Source organism: Rhamphochromis longiceps, linkage group LG22, assembly GCF_057381845.1.
Source record: "Rhamphochromis longiceps isolate RC_006_pf linkage group LG22, R_longiceps_female_GT1.1, whole genome shotgun sequence".
Lineage (NCBI taxonomy): Eukaryota > Metazoa > Chordata > Actinopteri > Cichliformes > Cichlidae > Rhamphochromis > Rhamphochromis longiceps.
The window spans coordinates 18,364,626-18,384,950 of NC_140577.1; the positions used below are offsets into that span (position 1 = coordinate 18,364,626).

The window sequence follows — 20,325 nt, forward strand, 5'->3', positions numbered from 1 at the left end:
AGGCTCCTTCTGTGAATTATGAAATTTCACCCCCTCTTAATGCCATAAATGTCAGTGGTTCCAACTTTAAGCTGCTTTTTCAGCACCAAATCAGTAGAAAACAGGTGGAAAACACAAATAAACACACTCTAACCTATGACACAAAAAGGCTTCCTGGCAAATTTCAGTCGTCCTTTCCATCCTCGGTATCTGCAGCAACATCCGGCTGCCCAAACCCTGATGAAGTACTCCAAGCCAAACACCACGATCATGACAAATTCCTGCAAGCGACACACACAGAGTGAAAGAGGGGTCATTTATGTTTGTTCAACTAATCATCATTTTACAGGGTTCCCATTAAATTGTTAAACCAGTGTCACGCTCACCAACTGCCTCCCAAACAGAGCTGTCTATTTTATTTAAAGTAGCAATCTGGTGTTTATGTGCCCAACGTCTATCAAGTTGCCAGTGATCCATTTTGGATCATGGTTATGTTCAGCTTGTGTTGTAGCCACACGCTAAACGCCTTTTTCGGAAAAAGGACCATGTTACCTTTCAAGTGAACTCAACACAGCCTCTATGTTGAGAGACCACAAAGAAAAACAAAAGGAAAAATATCAGTGCTGTGGAAAGGATCATGGTAACATGAAAAGTACACAATATGTCACACTGCATGTGATGAACATCTAGCTGGGAAGTATATTTTACATTTTTTTACAGTAACACATGAACTAATGTGAATCTTCATAACATGATTTACATTCCCTGCACTCTGTTTATTAAACCTTTCCCATGATATCATTTTAAAGGTCTTAGCAGAGAGAGAAAAACCGTAGCCAGGGACATTCGTGTCATATGTTCAGTTTCTAAACTGAAAATTTAACAGCTTTAGAGTTCTGACTCAAGTCAAACCATTTTCCACGCGTCTTTCCTGCTTTCAGGTTTCTGGACCGTGCAGACAGTTTATAATGCGCTGAACCAATCTGTCATTAGAGCAAATGTTCATGTAAGTAAAATCCACTAATGGGTGATTGTCTGCTAATGGCCAGGTGATTGATCGAAAGAGTGAAGGGAGGGAATGTGGAAGTGAAGAGTACTACCATTAAATAACACGTTATGAAGCGCAAGGTGGGAAGAGAGAGGGGGAAAAGGTGGCTGAGAGAGGACGAGTCAGGTTAGGAAGGAGGAAAAGGGTGTCCATTACCTTTCACTAAAGCAGCTGAAGTACAGAGGAAGAGAGGGGATTAAGGGATAGCTATTAGGATTAGTGCATCATGTCTGTGATTTCCTGCGCAGTCAACAACACCTGAATCCTCCCACCTGCTTACATGGCTATCTGCGCCGCTAACGGTAAAGAAAAGCACATACGCAAGCACGCATGGATGGACTGCAGCAAGTGAGACGGCATGCATGCAAGGACAGCGTGTGACGATGTGCACTGGAGCTGCCATAAATGTGTTTGTATAAGTATAAACAAGAGGGGAAACTAGAGGGAAGAAGGGGGTCCTACCAGGATGAAGAGACCTTGGTTTGCGGCTTTCTGGTGTTCGGGGATGGTGGAGAACACGGACAGCACTAAGCAGCTGAACACCAGAAGAAAACTGAAACACACACAAAAAACACACCAGTTACACACACAGTTCATTACATATATTGTTTAGTCTCTGCATGATTAACCGCTAACACAAAAAATTACTGCACACAAAGCAGGAAAACACTTGCTGATCTGTAACACAATGCAAACGGTCATATTCAGTGAGTAGGACAAAAATCACTCTAATGGAACCAAGTTTGTTTGTTTTTTGCATAAATTGTCAGGCCATTCAACTGCCACCTTATTACGTACCCTGATTTAACTGTTCATTACTGCAAATATCTAATGAGCAGCAATGGCAGCAACTCTGTGCACAACCATCTCTAGGGTTTACTGACAATGGTTTGAAGAAGAGAAAATATCCAATGAGCAGCAGTTCTCTGAGTGAAAAAAAAACCTTGTTGATGTCAGAGGTCAGAGGAAAAGGGGCAGACTGCTTTGATAGGAAGGCAACAGTAACTAAAGATATACAGAACATGTCTAAATACACAGATTAGCTAGAGCAGCAGAAGACTGCACCCAGTCCTGGGAGCTAAGCTGAGGTTACAATTTGCATGGACTCACCAAAATATCCCCCTGGCAAGTGAGTATATAAAAGTTATAAATAAATAAATGTTTAAATTTTATTTCATTTTCATATTTAATTGTATTTTTATTTTTATTATCAAAAAATAAAAATGTGTTCCACTTACAAGCCAGAAACTATTTCATTCTGTTGTGAAACATCCTGAATACTCTGCGAACGATCAATGAAATCAATAAAACAGCTAAACATAAATCAGAAGACAAGAAAACCAGCCGCAATCACTTGATCTTCTGAGTGTGGTTTGTGTATCAGAAGTACTGCTTATTCCTGCCATAAACCTTTATTGTGACATGCTAATGATATTTTAGTCTCGCTCTCCACTCGCAGCACATATAACATCCACATATAACATCACAGTTATATATATAATCATATATAATCATCAGGAGTATATATATGATTATAATAATATAATAAAAATTCAGAAGGGTTGGTCTAATGGCACATGGATAATATAATTATTATTATTATGGATAAAATAATAAAATAAATAATCTAAAATAATCTTTTAGATTAGGACAATAGCAAATGGAAACCTGCGGTTCAGCTAGGAAAAAAACTTCGCCCCACAGAAGTAATGGCCACTTGAGCTCAAGAACTCCCCTGAAATTAAACACAACATAAATTCTGACTGATTCTGTCTCATGCTTAAGCCGCTCTCATCTTTATATAAGCACTTAATTTTTTTCAGTGTCTCTGCAGATGTGGGAAGTCAGAATTTCCATCATTAAGTTCAGGACAACTGTTAGGGAACATTTTAAAATGCCGAATCTATTATCACAGTTCTCACATGCAGACATTAGCTGTTAACAACAAAATATTTGATGCCATTCAACAATATTTTCCTCACTACTAGTGTGTTTCTGGAATTGCGTGGGGCCTAAAAGAGGAAAACACTGGCACTACTGCACCTCGCTGTCCCACTTAACAGGTGGAAAAAGTTATTGCTAGATTCAGTGTAAGTGCGATTAAAGGAGGCTCAGCATGCTGATTATGTTAGAAAATAATGTTTCTTTTTATTTTCATTATCCGTTAATGATGTTATTGTATTTATATATATATAATTGGTTCCTCAAGAGAGCTACAATGAATTTATTTAATCGCATATTCTCGGTGAGACTAAAAACTAACTGTCAGACAACCACAAGAACTTCATTACCCACACCGAGATTACCTCAACAATGGTAAGATTATCACAGATCACCCCAATAGCGTGATGGAGCTCAGCTGCTTTGCTTTTGGCTTTATGTCATGGTCCTGGGTCGGTGACCCAGCGCTTTTAGTTATCATTTTCTAGTTTATGATGATGATGATTATTATTGTTTGAGTTCTGTGTGTTATATTTGGTCTGCCTTTGAGTCTGTCTCTGTCTATGGTGTCACCCCATCTGTTTGTGAATCTGTCTGTTTAGTTCAATGTCTTGTCTGGTTCCATGTGTCTGAGTTTCCTGTTTTATTGTGAAGGTTTGTGTCATATGTGAGTGTGCTCAGTCTCGTCAGCTGTGATTTCTCCCAGGTGTGTTCCCCTCCTGTCTCTCATCCCTTGATTACTGCCGTCTGTGTATTTAAGCCCTGTGTTTCTCTGTGTCAGTGTCGCGTCGTACCCTCAACTAGCTGTGTGTTCTGCTTCTATGTTCCCAGTGTTTGGTCTCCTGCTCCAGTTTAGTGTTTCTTTCCAGTGTTTCAGTCCTTGGTTCCTCTGTTCTGACTTTTGGTTTTCTTTTGGTGAGTTTAGTTTGTACGAGGTTTTTCCCAGCAATAAAGCTGCGCCTTAAGTTTCACTTCCGTGTCTGAGTTCTGCATTTTGGGTCCACCACTCCTGCTTGCCTGCCACACAGCGATTCATGACACTTTAACCACATACTGCAACTCCGCAGCTCCACAACATGATCCACAGCACAATAACAGTGAACATGGAAGGACCATTTGAGAACAAAGTGGGTAAAAGATACAGCAAAAAAGAGCTGAGAGAAATGAACAAACACACAACCACTCCCTGGCTGCCCTTTGTGCCATTTGAAATCTAGAACAACAAGGCAGGATTATCCAGGTGGCAGCTGCTGGTCCAGCTGGTCAACATGTCACAGCCCAAAGTTAGAGAACACTTGCTGGACCCGAAACCAGTTCTCAAAGCCTCGCACAATGGTGCCCTTTATCTTCAGTAATACGATCAACAAGTCTCTAACTGGGCTAATGTGTGAGAAATGAAATGCATTTAAAGCGTTTGCATTAAAAAGCTGCTTTGCAAAAAAGCAGCAGGTCAGATGACAACAGCTGAACTGAGAAGCACACAAAGCCTGATCTGTATACCGTTTCCACTGAGAAATGTTCCACTGGGAAAGAGGACAACAGCCATGTGAAACAAAAACAAAAAGAAATTGGAAACCTATTTATGTTCAGCAGAAGAAGAAACGATAAGAAAGACCTGATTTGTCTCAGTCCATCACCATCTCTTGGGTTCACATGAAGTGTAAGAAAAATAAAAATAACAGGCAGGAGCAAGAATAAATGAGTAGATCTTTTTTGTGACCTCTTGACTGATTGATCAGGAAAAACTAACAAATGTCCAGGGAAGACAGCACAGATAGACAGGAGGCAATATGTGGATTTATTTCTTTGGTCATGATGTGAAGAAATAGATCTACATGTTTTTTAAGGGGGAAATAATCATTCAAACAGCATGTGTGACGCCAGGTTGTAAAGAATATACAGCTGAGAATATACAGCTGCACATAGTCATTCATTACTATATTAAAAAGCTGTAGCAAGTCGACGTAGATGAGGCTACATTGACATGTGCATGGGTATATTTTTAAATGGGGGCTTTCTGCTTTTACTCTTTAAATCAAATGCACACAAACACCGTCTAAAACACATCTCCCTCCACACGAAAACTTTAAAAACTACATCAAGCGCTGCCAAGACCACGCCAAAGCGACTGTATGTATATAACTGTAGGCCAATCAGAAGCCTGGGAGGAAATCAATTACTAGGTGAGCAAAGCTGGAGCAGAAGAAGTGAGTGTTTGCAATGATGTTGTACTATTTCTCAAAATAGTGTGAACGGGTTAAAAATATGGTCTATACTAAAAAGTAAATTAAGTGTGTGAAAGTGTTGAAAGAGTATGTTTCATTGGAAATAATTTATCTGAATTTCAGGAGCAGGACCACACATTCATCCTTTTGGCGTTCTGTCGGCTTTTCCTCGCTCCCTTTTTCAATTCATTCACCTCTCATTAGTGCATGCGGATCTGCCCGGCCCAATGCTACTCCCCTCTGAGGCCTTTCCCCAAAACCGCAGGCTCAATTCATGCACACGCCTCCTACAAATGAGGATGTGGTCCCAGCTACTGAAAAGTTATTTAAGACAAGTGAAAAGACCACATTTGGAACATGACGACAGATGAAGAGGAACTTATTAAAATCAGACAAAAAGGGTGGCTAAGTACTGCTTTAAAGGGCTACTATAACCCCACAGCAAAAAGGTCCTGAGTTCAATTCCAACATCAGGCCGGGGTCTTTCTGTGTGGAGTTTGCATGTTTTCCCCGTGTTTGCGTGGGTTCCCTCCGGGTACTCCGGCTTCCTCCCACCATCCAAAGACATGCAGCTTGAGGGGACAGGTTAATTGGATAATCCAAATAATGAATGTGAATGGTTGTCTGTCCCTGTGTGTTGGCCCTGTGACAGACTGGCGACCTGTCCAGGGTGTACCCCGCCTCTCGCCCTATGACAGCTGGAATAGGCTCCAGCGCCCCCCGCGACCCTGAAAAGAATAAGCGGAAGCGAATGGATGGATGGATGGATTAAATATAATAAATATAATACGTTAAATATAATGGAAAGTATATAATAAGTATATACTTCCCAATTATTAATAAGTACATAATAACTAAATATATTTTACAAATTTACAAAATGTTAATAAATTATAGAGACTGGCTGATTTTTAGGAATTTTAAGACCGATACTGACACCAATATTAGGTGATTTAAAACTCTGATATTCCAATATATCGGCTGATTTTCTTTCTTTTTTTACACTATGCAACCCCAACACTCGTAACACGGTTTATGGGTTATCTCTCATTTCTTCTTTTCTTTTTTTCTTTTTCACTTATTGGCCATTAGAAATTTCAATATAAAAACAGCCAATTATCAGCCGATAATATTAGCCTTCATTATCAATTAAGCTGATTAAAATCCAGCAGTAAAGATTTAGTTGATCTGAATGGTCTAACTCGTGCTCTCGTAAAAAAAAAAAAAAAAACACGTCTCACTTTCACTCTTCTCAACTGAATGTGAGATGTGAGTCAATGAGCGACTTCTCAGACTGTTTTTGTTTTGTCTGCCTGCCCAGCCACAGTTTCCCAATAGTGAGACAAATAGAAAGACAGAGCAGATCTTAGACAGCTAGAAAGACACCGGACACCACGCGTGAATAAACAGACACCTCCTAATTACCATTGTATATTTTTTAGCCCACCGAGGCGTAAACAGTGCTCCAGCCACAGAAGGGATAGTTTGAAAAATACACTGAGATGACTCTCGGCAAACAATGCATTTTGGTCATTCATCAGCTGAGCAATGTGCTGACTAAACCCTCTCCTTCCTCTCCAATTAACTCAAAGCGTTGTGTGTAATACGGTGAGGAGGAGATTAGTTGGAGCAGCATTTCAGGGGGGTTCATTGACTTGTGCTTTATGACAGGAAACAAGTTAGAGCACAGACAGCGGGATCGACAGCTTGACTTTTACAAAATGCAGACACAACATTCCCGTAGAAACACAACTCTGCATTTACCTGAATACAATACTATCCCTTGCATACAGCAATTTCTATACAGTTCAATGAGTCATCGTATCCGTTTCTGCAACTAGACTGCATATTTATAAAATCTACTTCTGCTATGATGCAACAAACCCTTCAAAACTCATCTCATCCTGTTCACAAGCCACAGATGAGCATTAATATCAGCCAAACGTACATGTAGCATTAAAAGACCAAAGTAGATTTTATATCAAACAGTCGTTTGATTTGAAGCACAAAGTGCAGAATTTGAGCTTTAATTCCACACATGTTTAATAAAAGTATTTCATTAACTATTCATGAAATACAGGCTCCAAATTGTTTGATTCAAAATCCACGGTGGTGCTGCAGAGAGGTAAAGTTACATAAATGGTGTGGACATTATCACATTTTCTCCAGTATGTTGGATATGTACCCTTATCTGTCACAACATTAAAACAAAATGTCAAGGAGGTCCCCCCTTGTGCTGCCAAAAATAGCTCTGACCAATCAGGGCCTGGGTGTAGAGCCTCCGTAGGTCAAGATCGCATCAACATCTGGGGTGAAGACCTCAAGTGCTCCTCAATGATACTCCTGAGTATTTCTGTTCTAACGGGGGAGGCTGCTGCCTTCGGGGAGTGCTGTTGCCATGCAGAACTCTGCTCTGCGTCTAATATATACATTAACCCTATGACCCCAGGTTTCCCAGCAGAGCATTGTAATGAGTGAATAAATGTTATTTATTCACTTCACCTATAAGGAGTGTGCCTGATTGGTGCAAATGTCAGAGGAAAATAAGATCCTAAAATCACTAAGCACAAAGTGTTACTCCCCCTTTCAGTTTCCCTCCATTTTTTCTGACCACCAACCCCACTTAGCTCCTTGGCTCAAATAAAAACAAAAATCCTTTGAAATAATTCACTAATATATTGTTTATTACTAATACAAATAACAAAGCTATTTGGATGACAATGCTGACTAGTGCTTGGGAAAATATAATATGCCCAAATTCAGTCAAAGAGACCACTGATACTGCATAATATCCAGATTTTTAAAGTTATCTGACATGTATGATGACCTTTTTCATTGCCTTCACTTTTACGTTCTGTTACGGCTCTTCTATATATTTAAGAGGCCTGTTAAGATCCACCAAGTAGACGCATTTGCTTCTTTCTACTTATGAACATTAAGATATAAATGCATAATCAAGCAAAATAGACGAGCAGACAGTTAGGCCACGCATGATGAATATCGAGAGGGAGTCACATTTCTGCTGAAGGCACATTTCTCCATCCACCCCAGCATCACCACACACCATCACGCCCTCCCTTTCAGGGAAATGTCAATTAAGAGCAAAGCATCAGTTGAAATCCACCAATTCAGCATGGCTGGCCTCATGGGACACTGAAAGAAAATTGACTCAGCTTTGACTTTAACCTGCCTCAATAAAGTACCCTTATATTGAGGTTATTTTTTTAAAGAGATTCAAAATGGATTTAGATGTAAGAATTTTGAGAAGAAAGAACAGAAATGTCAGAGTAAAAATGCTCTTTTGAGGTCAGCATTAAAGATATAATGTTTTTTATGAGGTAGAGATCAAAGTGCCGTTGCTTTACATATTCAGCACAGGATGATGACAGGCCCGGGTGACCTCAGAGGAAAAGAAGGTTAAAAGCACATTATAAATAAACATACATCCAGTCCTGTGAAAAAGAAAGTTTTCACAGCACTCTGTGCAGTCCTGTACAGCCCATGATTCAGTAGCTTATAAAACCACCTTTGGCAGCACTAACTTGAAGTAATCATTTTTTGTTTGACTCTCACATCGTTGTGGAGGAATTTTGGCCCAGCCTTATTTACAAACCTTCAGTTCATTGAGGATTGCAGGCATTTGATTATGCACAGCTCTCTTAAGCTCCCACTACAGCTTTTCAATCAGGTTGAGGTATGGACGTTTACTGGGCCTTTGCAGCTCCTTGATTCTTGTATTTTTCAGACATCCAGCTGGAGATTTGCTGCTCTGCTTGAGAGCGTTATCCTGTCGCATGACCCACATTTGACTTGTGTTCTTCGAGGTCTTGGTTGACTCAGGTCATGTGGCTACTTCCACCATCATTGTGACACTTGATGTGTTTGTGCTAATATGCGGTTTTCTCCTAACTTGGTGCTGTACAGTATGGCCAAACATCTTCACTTTGGTCTCATCTGTCCAAAGCGCATTGTTCCAGAAGTCTTGTGGCTTGTCCAGATGCAGCTTTGCAAACCTAGGCTAAGGTTTCCTCCTGGCAACTCTTCCAAACAACCCATGCTTGTGCAGTCTTTCTCTAATGGTACCATCGTCAACTTTAACATTTACCATGACGACTGAGGCGGGGAGATTCTGAAATGTAGCTCTTGGGTTTTTTGCAGACTTTGGGGTGACTTTACTGGGACGCCCAATCATGGGTAGACTGACTTATATGTTTCTGCTGTGGATGATCAAAGTGTTTGGATGGCCTATCTATCTGAGATTGCTGCTGATGTCGTTCCTGCTTGGCACTGTGTTAACACACACATGAATGCTCCAGACAAGAAGCCTGCCAAGACTTCTGCTTTTATAGCGATGCTCACACTTATTATTTATCAGTTAATCAAGTGGATTTGATTAGCAACACATGGTTGTTACTTAATTCCTATAGTGAGTGTGTACTTAATTGTTTTCCACAGGACTGCAAATGTGTCCTGTGAAAACTTTCTTTTTCATATGAGTGTAGATGTTTCACATCAAAAAGATTGCCATGATGTAATAAATACAATACATTATGTAAGTGAGCCACTCAATAAGTTTACTGAAAGGCTGTCTGCTCAAAGGCTTAGTAATTGCCCCAGAAGTTTATAAAAAGAATAATGCATGCTCTGCTTTGTACAGAGAATATCTGACTTTTCTCCAACATCCAAGAGTGTAATTTGTCTCGTGGACACGGTGGAGAATCAAGAAAAATGCAAGCACAGTAAGAGAGGGAGAGATAGAGAGACCAAGAGAGAAAGAGAAGCATCTCTATGCTGAAACTCTAAAGATCCGTAATACAGACCACAAGCCTCTGTATGTATAAAGTGCACAGAATTTGGCTCTGGGCCTTTAGACCTCCAGAGGGTCATTGGTCTGCTGTTGGGGCAGACAACAAATGAATGTTCGGCAGCTCGCAGAGCAGGAAGATTGCTTTTAATGGAAGCTAGGCAAGGTGCTTTTACTGCTGTTTTCCTGTAAGCATACATAAGTGAAAAAGGAGTTCTCACATTACTTCAGCCGGCCTGTGAGTACGCTGAAGTGAGATAAAAAGGTGTTACCAGCTCTAATAAACATACATCAAATTGTGTATTGTTTCATTACACTGTGTGTGCATGTTAGCACTCTATGCGTACACCAGCCAGTATACCAGGTCGAGAGAAACAGAGCTGGATTGTGGGAAAATGCAGGTTTGATTCAATCACGACTTGGTGATAAAGCAGCTATCAGTTACAGAAAACAGAGGAGGGGGAGGACGAGGAGGCGGCAGTACAGAAGACAGAGAAAGAAAAAGAGATAATGTAGTCTTTATTTTCACCATATATTTATAAGAATTAGGTATCAAGTACCTAAAGTGAAAGTGAAAAATTGTTCCACAATTTCAGTCAGTGAAGGGAAAGAAGTTAAAGAGAAGCAGGAGAATAAGAGCAGGTGAATATGGACATAAACCGAAAGGGCCATGGGGTCAAGTCATAGTACCTATTACTGTACATGTGTGTGTCTGCGTGTTTGTGTGGACGGCGCCGGCCTGGATCCCTGAGGCTCTGACGACGACTCTCAGGCATTGACCTGCAATCTGTGCACATGCTCCAGGTGCACAAACACAAATAACAGCACGGTCCAATTATTGAACACACACTTGCAGTGACACCTTCTGCAAGGGCACGCACTGGCAAACATATAGACCGGCTTGAACAAATGCTCAGAAAAGCTCGGTTGGAACGAGAGATTTATTTATAGTCTGACAAACACATCAGAATCTATGTCAAATGCCACTGTGGCAATTTAGCATATCACAGTTACACGTAATGGGGACAAAAAAAGAAAACTACAATAAACAGTTCTAGACTTTCATTGGACTAACGAGCTGTGCCTGGAGAGGAAAAAGGTGAAGCAGCAGGGAGTGAAAAGGAGGAGGAAGCGTGTCGTCAGCAGAGAAAAAGAAGAGGGAGAGACTGGAGAAAGGTGGAAACGGTAGAAAGATATTAATAGCATTTCACTCTCCTTAAATAGCGACTGCAGGGAAAATGTGCGCAGGTTGGCTGCACGGCACCAAGCAGGCCAGCCTCCGGGCCTATTGGTTACCCCACCCCTTCCCCCTACTCCTACTCCTTCTAGGACAGCAAACTTTTTAAGGCAAAAAAAAAAATGCAAACAAATGAGATGAAATGTGCTTTTTCACAAGAAAAGAAGCTGACTGAGCAATTCATAGGTTCTTGTACTGGCACACCAGGAAAGGCGGGAGCTGATGTGTGTGGTGGCAGCAGTGGGGGTGTGTGTGTGTGGGGGGGGACATAAGTGTCTTGTGCAGGAACAAGAGGAACACGTTTGTTTTCCTCTGAATGCTACAACCTACAGGAATATTAGACTAGATAAATTATTTACATCTTGAGAGGTCAAGAGAGAAGCGCTGCTGTGCAACCTTGGCAGTTTGCATCACGAGATGTGGCGCTACCTGACACTTGTGCCCAAACAGTTTGTTTTACATACGCAGGCTCCTGCTGCACGTTCTCATTACGTTCTCTCTCAGTCGCAGGCCAAGCCTGCTGCAAAGCCAGACAATCAAACGTAGTCACCAAAGAGCCACTGACTGCCACGCTGTTCCACTGTCTGTCCACAGATGATGAATTTTAAACAGAGTGCCAATTAGACTGATACATTTTCCCTGCTGGGGAATGTCACTCCCAGTCACATCAGCCTTAAAAGTATCTGCCAGCCACACATATACACACACACACATACACACAATTAATGTGACATCACAGTGTAATCGAGTCCTTTGTTCCTTGCTTTTGATTCATTGACACTATTCGTTTAGGTGCAGGAAGAACAGAAAGCTTCTTCCGTTCCCTGGATGTTTGCTCCAGGCTCTCACTGACTGTGAACATGAAATTTAGCTTAAAGGATTATTGAAAATAAAAGTGCACTTTTAAAAGGCCACATTTCTTTAATGGTTTTACTGTGTGTCTGAATATCAGTAACATAATGGTTTCAGTGACTCTCCACCAGAGCATCAGGTCTAATTTGTTTGTTTTTTTAAATCCACAAATTCCAAGGGACATTTCCAATATTTATTTAGTTGGTTTTCCAACAATTTATACTTCTAAGACATATTTTCAAACCTTATCATTTTGAAAACACTTGACTTTAAACTCCCTTGTCAGGATTAAAGTTGAAATATGAGCTTAAGACTGTGCACCTCTTAAAACCACAGCAGATATCCATCCCAGCAACAGTCGGTTTAAAATGTTTTAATCTTTGGCAGGCAAATTTTCCCTTTTTGTTTTCAACTTCAGTCCAAAACCTTGAGTTAAAGAACTCATAAAGGTACTAATAAACATGTCAGTTTTAAGAAAGGCCTAAGCAAACAGGTGAATGTGGTCTTACAGCGGATCCGGAGATGCTGGAGTTGCACACAAGCTGTCCTTTGGCTGCACAGCTTGAAGGTCCAGTTTATGGCATTAGTGAGACAGGTCTCTCACTCCAATTTGTCATTTTTCGACATGCACGGTCACGTGTGTGAAACGGCAACTTTGATCCTAAACCTGAACCTTTTCCTAAAATGACCAAAGTATGTTTTAGTACCCACATCTAACCAGTCAGTGAAAGTAAAACTGAAACAAATTAGCAAGTGACATAATAAAAGCACACAATATGTAAAAACACACAGTCCCACTTTAACCTCATGGGTGACTTTTAAAAAATATTTTTTCCTTTGTTACTTTGACCAGCGAGCAACACTTTGATTAACTGATCATTTCATGGACATTCAGTAGAAGTCTAGCAATCTTCACATAAATATCGAGGACATGACCCTTGTGGTGTCAGTGGCTGCTCTGACCTTGACATTATGTGAAGACCTTACTGAAACATGTAACAGTTACATTTGAATGAATTGGAATGGCTTGGTTTCAATTTAATGCTCCTAGTTTTTCATTCCTGTTATTATTCTACTATGCTGAGTATTATTTCTGGTTGCATATGAGTTGATGGAGTTTGTTTAGTTCCCTCAGATTTTCCTCTTCGTCTTTCTGTGCAGGAGCTTTTTTTCTGTTCAAGGAAGATGTGAACATGCTCCAGAAAAGCCATCATCTTCTCTTCAAGTTGAAAACTGACTCAGACCAGTCAAATCAAAATCTGAATTTTTTGGGGGGATAATATGGACACCACATTATCCAAACTAAAGAGGAGAGGAACAGTTTAGCTTGTTATCAGCACACAATTCAAAGGCCTGCATCTCTGATTGTATAGGGGTACACTAGTGCCTATTAAATTGGCAGCTTTTATTTGGAAAGACAGATGCTGAAAAGTCACATGCAAGTATATACAACACATGCTCCCATCCAGATGATGTCTTATTCAGGGAAGGCCTTGCATATTTCAGCAAGACAATGCTAAACTGCATGCTGCATTTATTACAGAAGCATGGCTTTTGGTTTTCCTTTTTCAAATGTGAATTAAATAAAGTTTAATGAGATTTGCACATAATTGCCTCTGTTTTTATTTATATTTTATACAGCATCCACACATTTCTAGAATTGGGCTTGTAGCTCAGTGACATTTAAAGAAATTTCAGTGTACTCAGAAGAATCCAGCAATGTGAACAGAAAGTAAACAAAATTAAAGCCTCCTTTAAACACCAGTTATTCCACTCTTGCACCCGAGAGAGATACTGAGCTGAAGAGCGAGGGAGGACAGAAAGTGCAAAGAGACGGGAAAAAGAGGCAGCAAACACAAAGGTAGGGGACATAACCCTGCTTATTGTTGGTGTTGCTGCTTTTATCTACTCTGTATGCTTATTTGCATTATCAGCAATGATTCACTAAACAAATTGATTTAAGAACTATAATTAAGCACCACCGTAATCTGTCTTGATGCAATCATCTTACACTTTTATATCTGTGCAGATGCATTAACTCATCCTGGAAGTCTGAGGGTTTTGTTTTTGTTTTACCTCTCATGCGCTACGCACACACATTTTGCGTGCTAATGTAGAGTCAGCGTATTCTGATGGTTTCCTGTGGCTCAGTGTTATGACGATTCATATACAGTATACAGTACGGATGGTTAGAGACTAAAGAAATATGTCTGATGCGGTCAGCTTTTTAAATAGTAAATGGAGTGAAATAATATTATAACCACAGACAGAGGGTCGTTTTATGATGTCAGAGTGGTTTCATGGGGGCTGCAAAAGCCTGCGTGTGTATTTTATAACCAGACTTGGATTGATAGAAATTACACATGATTTTCTTTGTGATTGTTGAAATGTTTTCACCTCAAAGAAAATGTTTGTTTTTTAATATCTAGACAATTCAGCATAAAATTGTTTGCACGCTTTATATAAGATTTATGTTCCTGTAGACAAAGAGGCTGGAAAATATAAACTGTGAGATTTATATAAACAATATTAGCAAAAATTATCCACTAAGCTGGAAAAATAGTGACCTGAATGAGCTTATAATCAGGCTTACACACTAACCCACACTCCCACACACACAACCTCCCACTCCAGCCCAACTCACGAGGTCTATTGTCTCCTGAGTGGGGTTTTTTTTCTAATCAATGAAGAGTATTATACAGAACTGAGAAGCAACCAGCATGGAGACAAAGTGCTGAGGGAGCCCTGACATTTAGCTGCTGTATTGTTACCAGGAGCGGGCCAATTAGCACAGAGCCTACAAACCCTTTAGTAGGTGTATGGGCAGCCACTTCACACACCAGTGTGCATCCATAGCGCTGACATTTCACCAACACGAGCTCAGCCTTCACACAGCTTCCATCGGAGGGGCTGGAGGTTGATTAAGGGTGCTCACTGAAACCTTGTTTTTGAACAAACAAAACCTGGATATCTTGAAAACTTCTCCTAGAAGAGAAATTAGTCTTGCTCAGAAAACCACCGACTTCACAGGGGTTTATTGGGCATACATCCTCGTGACTCAAAACACATGTTCACACTACTCTACAGATACCCCTGACCCCCTTGACCGAAGCTATGACTGAATTTCAGGCCAATCATCATTACTCTGTGACACGTTTAATTTGGTTACTACGGCAGCGGGGATCTCCAGAGATGGATTACAAAGGGTCAGGGGCAGCTCTCAAGGATTGAGAAACAACACAAAGAAAGCTGTGACTGTAACATTTGAACTCGGTGTAATGGGATTGAGGCAAAGAGTGTGAGAAAGTGAAGACAGGTGGGACACAACTGAGGTGGTCAGCAGATCTCAAGGAGCTGATGGGATTTAACCAGAAGTAAAGCTGGGGCCACCATTACCAAGATTTGAGCACATTTAGAGAACTGCAATATGAGCAATGACCTCATCTAAAGTCACACAGGTTTGTTAATAATACTTTGTTGGGTCTGACCCTAAATTAGTGCAAATGTCATTATATCTATTAAATTATATATTTGTCAGTATATCAGTCAGGCTCATCAAGGTAACTACCATTTATTTCACATTTCCTCATCTGTAAGTGCTTTGACCTGATAGCCACACAAACATGACCTACAACAGACTACTCCCATTAAGCAAAAAAATAAAAAATAAAAATACAAACATGAATTCTTTGAATAAACAGGAACTTTAAAAAAATGCATTTATCCACTGCTTTGTTTAGTTTTATTTTTTAAAGGAAAGGGCAGTTACAAAAACGTGGAGTGAGGGAAAACCAGAGCAATGGCGTGCAGTAAAACCATCCCGCAGGAGCTAAACTGGGTAGTGACACATTATGTGTCTTAATCACGACTGACTGCAGGAAAGGCCCGCACTCCAACTGCCTCCAGCAACTTATTCACTGAGAAACAGCATAATATTTTGGCCATCTATTAAATTGACACAAAAAGACAGCTACAGGTTTTCCACGTCAAATGAAGGACGCGCTGTCTCAATGCTGCTGCATGCTTTGCACTCCTACTTACTATTTTAAAGGCAAATATGGCTCCATGCAGCGCAGCGAGTAGCCAGATGGTGTTCATATACCAGTAAAAATCTATACACTCATCAATCAATATTCATTTCTAATAAGCACCCAAATGGACATGGGTGATTTTAAACAAATGCACTGTCAAAGCCAACATTTATAGCCTATAGCACATTTGAACACAGAAGTCGACCCAAAGCGCTTTAGCGACCGGCACATTTACATCCCACGACCCATCACACAGCGCTGCACAGTGCACTACTGAAGCCTACCTAAGGTGTCATGGGGCAAGAAGCAGGGTACACCCTGCACAGGTTACCAGTCTAGACCAACACATAGAGGCATTCACACTTGCATTCATACCTATGGTCGATTTAGAACCACCAATTAACATAACATCCATGTGTTTCGACTGTGGGATTGTAATGTCTCTCTGTAATGAGTTTAGATCATTCTGCTAGTTTAGTCTGAACAAACTAAAAATGATTTCAAATGCATTAAATTGTATCACAATTAAAAATGCCGAATGATAGTGGCCTCTCAGTTGAAATGGGACAGATGGGTAGCAGCTATAGGTGTGATGAGTTCTCTAATGAAAAACTAGAGTCTGTCTCACTATTCATTTATTAATGTCGGTTCTATTGTTTTTATGGTTAAACACATGTATCCAGGTCGCATCACACGGAGGGGCTGCGCTGTGTTACTCCTCAGCTATCGCTTGCTGTCACACCGAATGTTTCTTTGTGTGCCTCTGCGTGGCTTTGTGTAACTGTCAGTGTCTATGTGTAATTTTAGGACAGAGTCCAGAGCCATTTGAAAAAGGCTTATAGTACATCACCCTCCAGTGAAGCTATTTTCCACACAGACACATCACACATATGCAGGGACTTTGCCATTTTCCATAACGACTTCCTGAGTTGCGCCACTAGCTACAAACATCTTTGGCAACACTGAGAGGTTTAACACTGGGCTGGTTATAATTTCTCATTGTACACTGAGCAATATCACAATCTGAGCCAGTGGGTAAAAGAGCACAGTGAGTGCAGGCTGTGATACTTGTAGGGCGAAGGGCACCGCTCCTCACTGTACTACTTCGAGTAAACAGATGCTGATTAAATAAACACCAAAACCACTCCGTGAAAACTGTTGACCTTTGTTGAACGAATATAGCGAAGGCAGGATGTGTGCACTACTTTAACTTTTACTTTCTCTTACATTTATCTAAACTATGAGCAGTGTAGTGTTATTTTTTTCCCTCTGACACACATCCCCCTACAGACTAACAAAAACATGAAGCAGGACGGAAAGCAGTCATCAAGCTCCCACTGTGGGTCCAACACACAGAGTCCCTCCTTCATGTTGCTGGGATGGAAATGCAAACACAAGTAAAAAAAAACCCGAAACTCAACATTTCTCTTCACGTTAATACAGAGGACTGATTATGTGATGCTGCTGAAACAGAAATACGAGAAAGTTATGTTTGGAGTAACTTTATCCGTAGCTGCTCCGTGACTTTCAATTTTGATCTTTTTCTGACTTGTTCACTCTCCCCTGCTCTTGAAAACGGACCACTTTCAAGCCTCTTAGTTACACATGTTCCCCCTCTTTAACTCATTACAGCCAATTAGATGATAGCGGAGTAGATAACCCTCGTCTGCATTATTCATTCCTATACTGAACCTCAGCATACCTCCACATTACTCCAGCTCTCCTGCCACCCAGACGTGGTCGGTTGCTCTTCTTTCTCTGTTATCCCTTCAGATTCTCCCTCAAACTGCCGACACTACAGATCTCTGTACTGGGACCAGTAACTATGTGCAGTGCCAGTTTTGCTAAGCATGGCACAGTCAGTGAAGAGGCTGCATAGTAAGCTGTGAAGCTTATGTTACATTGTAGCGCTTAATTTGTGCTGAATCAAATTTGAATGAAATTAGAACAGGATTCATTACATTAATGTTTAAAAATAATTTCAGGTTATGAAAATTGCCCTGAGCTTAACGACTTAACCTCTGCAGCTTCTGGGAACACATACTGGCACTGTAGGGTGTGCATATAACTATAAGTGCATATTATTTATGGGCGCTCGAATAACTTGATTCTCCAACACATCAATGTAAAGCTCTATACTTTAGTCTGAGATGGTCAAGTGTTCTCAGCCTGATGCCACTTAACTTATGTTGTCTTTAGCGCTGCGTTCCATTTAACTTGGAAGTCAGATGCTGGAACTGGGAATGACCACGCCGCTGTAGCACGTTCACAGCTAGAGCCTGGTCATTGTTCCACGTGTGGATCATTGAGCGAGCCACAAATTCTGCACACGGGCAGCACAAAGTTTTACAGTTTTACTACTGTTTACATGCACTGCTGCCATCTTGGATTGTGAAGATGGGTCTGGTGTTTCTTCTCCTACTCCAACTACCAACTACTAAGTTGGAAATCTGACTTGAGGGGCTATCCCAGTTGAATATTCGCACACCAATAAGGCAGAAAACCAGCTGCTTAATATTTACAGTTCTCTAGTGCTACCAAACACAACTTTGAACCACTTAAACCAAACTGGAAAGTGGATTTCTGGGGGAGTCCTGTGGTGTACGGCAGCCCCTGTGGCTCCTCTGACTCTTTGTTGTGTTTCTCGAGCTTGGCTGGCACTGTTTTTTGTAGTGTGACAGGGCACACTGTCCTGCAGGGGAAGCGGTTGTCCTTACAATAAGAAGGTGTGCTCGGTCTCCAACAGTGATGGGTGGCAGATGTCAAAGCAACATCCAGATAGATGCCAGGACCCAAAGCTTCCCAGCAGAACGCTACAGTGTAGCAAACCTATTACTGTTACTGACGTCACGCATCAGCAGTTTTAACGTTTCTTTCTTTCTTTACAATTTTATTTTATCAGAACATAACACTTTCAGTGAAATCGTGCTTTTGCTGGTCCTGTAAACGAGTCATTTAAAAAATCTTGTAACATAAGAATTATAAAGGTGATTATAGAGCAAAAATGGAAAATCTTTACATACATTCATTTACAGATTTGACAGCTTAGTGTGGATTTCTGATCGCACAGCTTCGTGTCGTATTCTTCCTGCTCCCCTCAGTAATGTTAACTCTGGCGCACTGCTTGCACATCACAGGAAACCACAAGGTCTGGCAGTCGGAGGGCAAAATGATTGAGTGTGCAAGAGACAGCGAGAACGCTAAGAAGAGACGGAGGATGGGAGAGGGAGAATAGATATAGTACAGTAATATATATTAAGATAGGAGGAACTGCGCTGACCACAAGGAGTTAGTATCAGTCAGACAGCAAGAAAGATAATGAGAAAAAAATAGTAGACAAGAGACAGAAAGTGGTGGCTGAATAATGGATTGGACAGACGAGAGACAGCGAGACAAGGAGATCCAGAATGGAAAAGAACTAGCCATCGTCTGTGAGGTCTCATCACACACTTGCTGACATTGCTTTAATCTCGGGGCCAAGACAAGACCAGAGAGTCCGCACACACTCGCACACACGCATGCATGCATGTAGAGACAGATTTACTGTTTCCCTCTGTGTGTGTGTGTGTGTGTGTGTGTGTGTGTGTGTGTGTGTGTGTGTGTGTGTGTGTGTGTGTGTGTGTGTGTGTGTGTGTGTGTACAGCAGTAGTTCTGAAAGCTGTTTTTGCAAAGGAAGTGTGAAAAAAAACTTCAAGTCAGTCAGTCCTGCATGACATCAAAACATGCAAAAATGAGGACAGTTTGATTTGGCAGCTTTATGTTCATGTTTGCTTTTAACCTTTTGCGAGAAAACATGTTTTGACATCTTGCGTCATCAATAATCATTCATTACCTTCAACTGCTGAAAAGAAGGGGGAGTGAATCAGGGGGTGATAGAAGCCATGAAAGCAGCTGTAGATGCAGAAGAGCATCTATAGCTTGTGGGGTCGTGGAGAGGGGGCGAAGAGCTTGAAAACAGGGGCAATCTGAAAATTCTCCCCTCCTCCTCAGCTTACAGTGGGACTCGTTGACACAGAATCACTTCACGTAGCGCGTAACGAGCAGAAAGAGGTTAAAAAAACAGATAATATGGAACTGAGAAGAGGCCCAAAACGGAAGCAAAACTTGCTGATGAAGAGACGAAGATAAGAGAAGCAAATATATCACAACAGGAACTGAAAAAGTAACCGTTGAACAGGAAACAAAGAAAATGGTGCTGTGATCGAAGG

At 40.9% G+C, this 20,325-nt stretch overlaps 1 protein-coding gene across 3 annotated transcripts in view; it reads right to left on the reverse strand.

Moving 5' to 3' along the window:
• Positions 1–20,325, reverse strand: part of kcnq4 (potassium voltage-gated channel, KQT-like subfamily, member 4) — a 52,765-nt gene that overhangs the window by 20,839 nt on the left and 11,601 nt on the right. For all 3 annotated transcript variants that reach the window (XM_085395640.1, XM_085395638.1, XM_085395639.1), the window contains exons 2-3: positions 1,490–1,580; positions 134–260 (exon numbers count right to left, since the gene is read on the reverse strand). In XM_085395640.1, the coding sequence (XP_085251766.1) occupies positions 134–260; positions 1,490–1,580 (218 nt within the window). The remainder of the gene's footprint in view (positions 1–133; positions 261–1,489; positions 1,581–20,325) is intronic.